Genomic DNA, 9,293 nt, shown 5'->3' with positions numbered 1-9,293 from the left:
TTAATGTCCATGAATTTCATGCACCAGGCCACTAGTGTATGTGTATCTATCTATCTATCTATATATCTATATCTATATATCTATATCTATATCTATATCTATATCTATATCTATATCTATATCTATATCTATATCTATATCTATATCTATATCATCTCTCTTTCTCTCTCTCTCTCTCTCTAGATATATCGAGAGAGAGAGAGAGAGAGAGAGAGAGAGAGAGAGAGAGAGAGGGGAGGGAAAGGGAGAAGGAGAGAGGTAGAAACATCAATGATGAGAGAGAATCATTGATGGGTTGCCTCCTGCATGACTCCTACTGGGGATCTAGCCAACAACCTTGGCATGTGCCCTTGACTGGAACCTCTAAGCTAGGGTGGGAGAGTGTGATGCTAATGAGGATCTCAAAGTGTGACCAGAGAAAAGGGGTGAGGGAGAGACAAGATTGGAAAAGAAGCTAAGATCAGATCATGGAGGGCCTAGACGGACACGCTGAGGATTTTGGACTTATTTCTAAAGGCCATAGGAAACCATTGTTAGTTTTCAGAAGAGACATGATCCTATTGACATTTTCAAAAGATCCTTCGGGCTGCCGGTAGAGAATGCTTAGGGACCCGGCGATACTAGAGGTTGACAGGTCAGAGAGAACACATGGGATCAGGAGGCCCTGAAGTCAATGTGGCTTAGTACTCTTGGTGCAAACCTTGATGGCTTCACACTAGAATCATTGTATCTGGAATGTCAAGGTGGAAATCGATCCCACTCATGGGACTTGACAGGTTATGTCTACAAGTTATAATAAGGTAAGAAAATATGCTGTATCTGTTCTCAGACCAAGAGACTCTGAGAACAACATGGAGAACTTGCTAAATACCAGGATTTACTAAAGTGCTAAGGAAAAGGGTGTGGACTCAGCTCAGAGATAGAAAAATAGGTCAGTGGCACCATTATAGGCACCAGAAACAAACTCACATCTAGAAACTTGAAAAATAAGGTGGCATTGCAGATGGCTGGAGCAGACACGTATGAATCAATAAGGAGTGTGGGTGCCACTGGGGAGACATGGGAGGGTGAGTGACATCAGACCAAATCACAGCGATGGTGAAAATCGGTGCCATGTGCACAAGGATTAAATGCATACAGAAAAAACTAAACATCTGGAAGAGGATATAGCATAGTGTCCTCATCATAATGTAAGGATTGTTTAAACAAAACCCAAAACAACTGAGAAATCTCACCAAATTAAAATGGAAACCTCTGTTGAAAGGACATGGTGAGGAGGGAAAGGGAAGCTTCCTGGCGCACAGAGCTAGAGGAGGCTAGAGCCCAGCATTTAGAAAGAAAGAACTAAAGTCCATCAGGAGAGAAGCAGAAAACCACTAGAGCAGAGGCTCTCACCCTTCTGGCCCTTTAAATACTGTTCCTCATATTGTGCCCCAACCATAAAATTATTTGCATTTCTACTTCATAACTGTAATGTTGCTACTGTTATGAATCATAATGTAAATATCTGATATGCAGGATCGTCTTAGGCGACCCCTGTGAAAGGGTCGTTTGACCGCCAAAGGGGTTGCGACCCACAGGTTGAGAACCGCTGCACTAGAGAAATGGGGAGGACCTAGCCACCAGTACCTCCCAGGAAAAGGTCCTTTTCAGTGGCTGAAAAACACGCGAAAAGATGCTCAACATGACTAGTGACCAGGCAATGGACACTAAGACCAAAAGGACGCCCAGTTTCACTCCTGCCAAGATTGGCAAGGATACTGAGCAATGCAGCACGGCCCCTGTGCTGATGCCTAAAGTAGAGCAATACTTGTGAAGCCGCTTTTCTCCTATTACATCCGAAGCAGCCCCTGCCCAGGTGCCAAAGATTTCATGGACAGGAATGTTCACAGCGCAGATCTTAGCAACAGCAAAAAGCTTCACGTAACCCAAATGCCCCTCCGCAGGAGAACAAATGTGGTGCAGCCATAAATGCAGTTCTGCCAGGAGGAGTTTACTCCAGTGACAGTAAGTCAGCTACAGCCATGAGCACTGAAGGTGAACAAAGCTGAGAAAAAGCGCAAGAAGCAGAGAGACACTCACAGCATGACCTCATTTACATAGAGTTGGACTACATTCATAATTTAATGAAGTATTGTATAGAGGTGCATACCTATGAGGTGAAACTGAAAGGGAAATCAAAGATATGGTAAACATAGTATTTTTTATCCACAATAATATTTTACTTTATTATTTATAACACAAATATTTCTAAATATTCAAAATTTGGAAATTATAGCATAGCCATACAATTGAATATGATGTTTTAGAACAATATATAATGACAGAAAGTGCTTAATGATCAGGTGACTTGGGTAAACATAATATTTCAAATAGTGGTTGCCACTGGTGAGGACAGAGAGGGCTGTGATGGGTAGGGGGCATTCAGGGTTTTAGGAGGATAGCATTCTGTGTCTTACACTGGGTGCTGAGTAAGCATATGGCTGTTCATTTTTCAGTTTTGAAACTTTATATATACATATAAAGATACTCAAATAAATGTTCCCAGCCCTGGCCGATAGGTTTCGGGTTTGATCTCCGGTCAGAGCACATACAAGAATCAACTAAATGAATGCATGAATACGTGGAACAACAAATCAATGTTTCTTACTCGCACTCACTCTCTCTCTCTCTTCCTCTTATTCTGAAATCAATCAATAAAAAAACCCACAAATAAATATTTCCTTGCAAAAACTAAATCAAGAAGTAAAAATTCTCAGGATTTTGTTTGAGGGACTAGTTGGTGTCAACACTGTGATAATAGCATCTAAGCAGCCAAATATGTTTTTCCTTGAGAACAAATCTTTTAGTCATGGGACTAGCCATTGATGGACTGGCTGCAAACCTGAAGAGGACGTACAGAGGGCCAATCAACAAGAAAAGATGCTCAATGTCACTAATCATCATGGAAATGTAAACTAAACCACAGTGGGTATCACCTCACACCTGTCAGAATGGCTATCGCCAATCAGTCAACAAGTACCAAGTGTTGGTGAGGATGTGGGGAAAAGGGAACTGATGGTGGGAATGTTAGGACTCAGCTGAGCCACAGCACAGTGCAGAGGTGTCACTGAACGTGCAAACTGCCACTGCTCCTGTGTGAGTTGCACTTGATTTTGGACAGCGCACATTGGCATTATTGATTTTTAAAAAATATATATTTATTGATTTTTTACAGAGAGGAAGGAAAAGGGATAGAGAGTTAGAAACATAGATGAGAAAGAAACATTGATCAGCTGCCTCCTGCACACCCCCTACTGGGGATATGCCCACAACCAAGGTACATGCCCTTGACCAGAATCGAACCTGGGACCTTTCAGTCTGCAGGCCGACGCTCTATCCACTGAGCCAAACTGGTTAGGGCAGCATTATTGATTTTTGTTAGAAAAATACACGGGACATATAGTTGGCTGTGCCACCTTAGGTTGATATTTGCTTTCTAAGAGGGCATTGAAAAGGGGATCTTTCCTATTTTCTTATTCCCAATTTCTGCTTTTAACTTTGTAGACATACTGGGGACTTTATCTCTTCACATGTATTTATTTCATATATGAAAGGGTACAGACCTGTACAGTTCTTTCTTAACACTTTTACTTTATTAGTAACTTTCTCCAAGTAAGGGATTCTGACTCTTTTTTGCTTCTTACCATCCCCTCTTCCTCATCCCCTTTCAAAGCCCCACATGTACTGCCCACATATCTTAAGTGTGGAGATGTTTGCTTATGACTCATCATATGTTTAAAGCCTGTAGTTCAACTTTCCCCAACTAGGAGCCTGATTGTAGCGCTATATCTATTGATTAACAATCCCACGGCAGAACATTCTGAGGGTCTGACTCAGATGGCAGTAAAGCTGCTTGCATACTAGTAAATAAAAGAATTGAATTGTTAGTTTGGGTCAAGGTATTCTCTGAAACTATTGGGAATTTTCATAGGAATTTATAACTAATAAAATTTGAAAATTACCTTCTAAGATCTAATGGAGCCAATTTTCTTTTAATCCTAATCCGAGAATATGTTTATTTATGAGAGAGAGAGAGAGAGAGAGAGAGAGAGAGAGAGAGAGAGAAAGAGAGAATATCTTCAATGTGGTGAGAAACATCAATTGGTTGCCTCCCATAAGCACCCTGACTGGGGATTGAACCCACAACCTAGGTATGTGTCCTGACCGGGAATCAAACCCACAACTTTTCAATGGAATGATGCTCCAGCCAACTGAGCCACAGCAGCCAGGGCATGGAACCGGTTTTCAGGAAAGAAAACCTTATAATTACTCCTAGAATTTCTGCATACCTGAGGTCCAAAGTTCAGCTAAGTCATTGGGAGTTGATGGAACACCTTGAGGCCTTTGTTGATTGACCTATAATGTATGCAATGTGCTCATCACTTGCCTGGCTTGCACTCACTCTTTTGTGGTTTCAGTCTGCCTGATCCTGTTTTCTATGTCACTGTTATGTGTTTTCTTTAAAACAGTTCTAGGCTCATAAATTTTCCTGCATTTCTCTGAAACCTTGACCCTGAAATTTGGAAGCAGAGAGTTTAAAATTTTAGCATCCAGTTACTATCTCATTGGCATAAGCTCATATAGTCAATAGTTATTGAAATCTTGATTCATGTAATTATAAAAGAAGTAATTTTCGATATATCAAGATTATTTAAATTGTATGTCTTTTTGCTGTGTTCTCAGTTCAGGTAACTACATTTATAAATTTGTTTCCTGTTTAGATCACATTTTGTTTTACATTATTTTAAATCTCATCATGCTTCCCACCAATGAAGGCTACTAGATTTATGTGGTAGGTTCTGTAAGATGAATTGATGTAGGTGATTATGAAAAAATAACACCTTCAGGAGGGGTTTTGTTTTTCATTTTTGTTCTTTGACTTTAAGCAATTTGATACTATTCATTGGAGCTGGATGGTTATTAAAAATGCTAGTTGGTACCCGGCCCCCCTCATAAGTCCATGTACTTAAATTTTTTATATTTATTTTTAAATTAAAAAAAAACTTTAGTTTACCAAAATAAAACCATTACTAGTTCAGAAAATAATTTAAACCCTTTTAGTTCATTTATTGACAGCCTAGATGTTTAAATTTTGTTCTGAGAATCCTGCATATCTGTTCTCTAAATGTCTTTCTTGCATGTGCTAGCATAATGCTCCTTGCACAGAAAGTTATGTACAAAATCTTTGTGTTGAAATATTTTCCAAATACACAGCTTCATTTTGTTCATGTTTCTTTCTTCTAAATTACAGATTAGCTAATATTCTAACAAATCGTTTTAGAACATTCGACTGGTGGAGCTTAGGTGTTGTATGAACTACTGACTGGAGCATCTCCTTTCACTGCCAATGGAGAGGAGAATTCCCAAGCTGAGCTATTAGGTCAGAATTAACAAAATAAAATGAATGGTTACCTCAAAGGAACTGATCAAATTTCTGTAAGTTGGCTGATGGAAAAAAATAATTTTTAAAATGGAAATTGGCAAAATTACGTTTAAGTGGTTAATTTCCATTTATAATCCTATAGGATGTAGATATAGAACCTTTATATTTCCTTATATCTTATGTGCCCAGAGAGATTTTAAGTTTCATAGAGATTTTTTATTTAAATTACATAATGTGTGTGTATTCCGAAGCACTGAGCATTGGGTAGGAGCTGCCAGAGCCCCCGACCCAGCTGCGTTTCCTGCCAGAGCCCTTGGGAATATGGGGCCCAGAGCAGTTAGGAATACAGGCTCAAGAGCCCTTTGGAATGTGGGGTGAGGAGCCCTTCGGAATGTGGGGTGAGGAGCCGTTTGGAATGTGGGGCCAGTAGCCGTTGACACTGCTTGGCGCAGAGCTGGTGGGCACAGAGACGGTGGGCCCAGAGCCTGTGTGCAGAGCGATGGACGGTGGACACAGCCTCAGGATGGACGTTGCTGTCCGCGAGCTCATGGAGCTCTTTCTGCAGAGCCCGCTGGTGGCGGGGGTGAGTGGACCTGCCTCCCTTCCCATTGCGGGTGCCCTGGCTCCTCTCCCGCCCCCCTGGGGTCTCCACAGACCCCACCCGCCTGGGCCCTGGCAGTCCCGGGACTCGGAAGTCTTCCCGGGTTTCCGAGCTGGGGGCGGGGGTCCAGGCCTGGGGGCCTGAGGGGTTTCCTACTCTGGACCCCATGCACCGGGTGCAGGACCCCGTGGCGCTCCCAGCCCTGGACTGAGATGAGTTCACCTGCTCCTGCCGGGGCGCTAGGCTGCGGGTCCAGGAGCGGACGGGATGTGAGTCGTCACCCCGGCCCACGTGGCTGGACCACTCGGGAGAAGCACTCACTCCCCCCAAATACCCTGATGTAGCATTTGAACTGAGACCAGCTGGTGGATGGCGGTGACGGGTGAGGGTTGGGGGGGAGGGGTCTCCAAGTGGGAACGTGTACCGGCTGGGATGGGTGCAGCCCACAGGGCCCTGCTCGCCGTTTCCACGGGAGCCTCAGAATGTGCACATGGGGTGACCTTTCCTGCCTTTCTGTCCGCACCCCCCTCCTCGCAGGTGAAAACTTTGAGCCCAGTCGCCAGCGGCAACGATGAACACCTGTACATGCACTTGGTGGATGGCATTTTGTTACACCAAGTCATGTCGGAAATGTAAGTTGTCTTCACAGGCAAAGGACAAAACTTTGATTTAAGGGTGTAGAAATGGAAGCATTTGATTTAAGGTTTGATTTAAGGGTGTAGAAATGGAAGCATTTGATTTAAGGTTTGATTTAAGGGTGTAGAAATGGAAGCATTTGATTTAAGGTTTGATTTAAGGGTGTAGAAATGGAAGCATTTGATTTAAGGTTTGATTTAAGGGTGTAGAAATGGACCGTTGCTATGGGAGGGTTTCTCGTGGGCCAGGGGTCCCTCAGGCTATGGGCCCTTTGGCTGCCGTTCGTTGGGGATGAACTGCAGGACACTGGGTTGGCAGTTTGTCTGATGAAGGATATTCAGAACTGAGGGACTGGCAAGCACTTGGTGTAGATGGTTCAAACTCAGCTATCAATGTGGTTTAAGCGATGACATTTTAAAAATAAAGCTTTTGGGGGGTCATGGAACTGCAGCGGACAGTGTCTGGCTACAGGAAGTGTTGGGTGGGTCGGGAGCACTGAGCGTGACTGAGGTTTCACTCCTGGTTAGGACGCCGTGTTTCTGAGCCACGTCATCTCCCCTGTTCAGCTGCCCCACAGGGAGTGCAGTCAGTTAGGTGGCTTCTCCCGTTCTGGATTGAAAGCCACTGTGTTAGGAGAGGCACAGGGGTCAGGATGCTGAGGGACCCATTTAGCATCTCAAACAGGGTCTGGTGGAGGTGCACTTGTTAGCGTGCATGCGGGACCACATCCCCTCCTGCTGCTGAATTCTGCAGAGCCTGCCTGACTGCCAGCCTGCCCCACGGAGGTGGTGGCTCCTACCTCTGCACTGTGTTTCAAACTCAGAAACGGCAGGGGAGGTGCTGGAACTTAGTGTCAGTGTGGTTCTGAGGCACTTGAAGGAAAAGAGAACATCCCAACGTTCTCCTTGGAGCAACCCCTGATGCTCACCTACTCACCTGCAGCTAAGCTGTCAGACCTGAGCGTAAACCCTCTGGCTAATGAGAATCGGCTCCATTTGTGGCCCACGCAGTGGGAGGAGTTAGCTTTGGCATATTACGTGTTTTAAATGGACTTACCTCAAAAGATCTGTTTTAAGAATTTCCCAAGCACATAGCTCCTTCTGTTTTAATAAGTCATGTGCTATCATGCTGTGGGAGAGGCACTTCAGTACTACTGTGTTTTTTCAAAAGCCCCACCAACCTTACCAACCCACCAACCCTGTGTTTGCTTAGATCATAAACAACAAATCCGTTAGCTTTGGCAGTACTTCTCTGAGAACACGGATGGAAATGAGTTTTCCTGGCATTGTCCCGGGGCAGAGTCAAGTTCTGGCAACCACCCTTCCCCCTCCCCCACCCATGGTGTTAGACCCTGAAAATTACTGGAATCCATTGGTGTGGGGGAGGGGGGGATGAAACTCCCACCTGCCCTTACCCAAGCCCAAGACTGTTTAAAGAATGAGCAGCACCCCAGCCTCTTCCCTCAGCTCTTACAGGCGGAGGGAGGATGACAGCCCGGGGGCTGTGGCTCTTTCTTCCCTGGCTTTGGAATCCCTCAGCTTTCACCACTTGTTTGTGGATCTGGAGGAAAGAAAGCCTGTTGGACGTTCCTGTGAGAAATGCCAGCTCATCCCTCGTTCACACTTGGCCTGTGGCTAAATTCAGTTGGAAGGGCTTTTCCCCTCCCCTTGACAATTTCAAATGTTATTTTCTCCTCAGTGATGTGCCCAGGGAATCATCCAGAAGTGAGAGCCCACCCATTTGAGGGTCTTAAGGCCTTAAGCAGGGCTTCTAGGTCTTTCTGGTGAGGGCAGGCACTGAAGAGGGACAGCGGGGAAGCCCTCTGGGTGGCGTTCCAGAAGGAGGAAGTGCAGGCGAGAGCGGCCCCAGCAGCAGAGCTTACTGCTTGGGGAGGAGCATGACCTGCTCCAGGTGTGGACATGAGGACATTGGTGGCCTTTGGAAGTGGTGGGGATTGACTGGGAAAGGGGTGCAGGAGAACTGGGAGGGGGAGGGGTTTTCTATATAATGACTGGAGTATGTTTCATTTTTAAAAACTCATCAAGCTGTCACTTAAGATGTATGCACTTCACTCTATGTAACAATCCCCTCAATTAAAAAAGAAAAAGAACCCCAGCCCTAGTGTCCACACGTAGGGAGCCAGCGGGGCCTGAAGTCCAGGTATCTCACATCCTAGCTGCCTGACGCTGGGCGGGGCACTCATCACCTCAGTTTGCTCATCTGTGAAATGGGAAGTGAAGTGCCTCCCTTAAGAGATGGTTGTGAGGATTAGATGAGATGATGTGTTAGCATGTAGCGCAGCGCCTGCCACGTAAAAGGTGCTAGTGTCAGTCACTCACTTATGTGTATACCCTCCTTATCCAGGAAGGATTTGAGGCACCCCGTAAGAATTGTTTTTGTGTTTCTTCAGTCTTCCTCCCACATTCTTAGTTTCCTAGATGATGATAATTCATAGCCTTAGCCCTCTTCCATGAGGTCTAGGACAGAACCTGACTCTGGGACCCACGTCCTAGCCCCACATCTGACACTGCACTGAAGCTAAGCCTGTTTTCACTTCTGCCAAGTGGAGAAATGTAACTGCCCAGCAGGGAAGGCTGTTCTGCTTTCCCAAAGCCCGTGTTGGGAGCTTCG

General features: G+C 44.9%; 1 protein-coding gene across 1 annotated transcript in view; it reads left to right on the top strand.

Moving 5' to 3' along the window:
* The first annotated feature begins 5,948 nt into the window (after positions 1–5,948).
* Positions 5,949–9,293, top strand: part of LOC132213918 (protein Daple-like) — a 62,781-nt gene continuing 59,436 nt past the window's right edge. The window contains exons 1-2 of the mRNA XM_059660796.1: positions 5,949–6,008; positions 6,564–6,658. Coding sequence (XP_059516779.1) covers positions 5,949–6,008; positions 6,564–6,658 — 155 coding nt within the window. The remainder of the gene's footprint in view (positions 6,009–6,563; positions 6,659–9,293) is intronic.

Source organism: Myotis daubentonii, chromosome 12 (assembly GCF_963259705.1).
Source record: "Myotis daubentonii chromosome 12, mMyoDau2.1, whole genome shotgun sequence".
Lineage (NCBI taxonomy): Eukaryota > Metazoa > Chordata > Mammalia > Chiroptera > Vespertilionidae > Myotis > Myotis daubentonii.
Note: the sequence above shows the minus strand (reverse complement) of the source record. Positions and strands in the feature narration are given on the sequence as shown.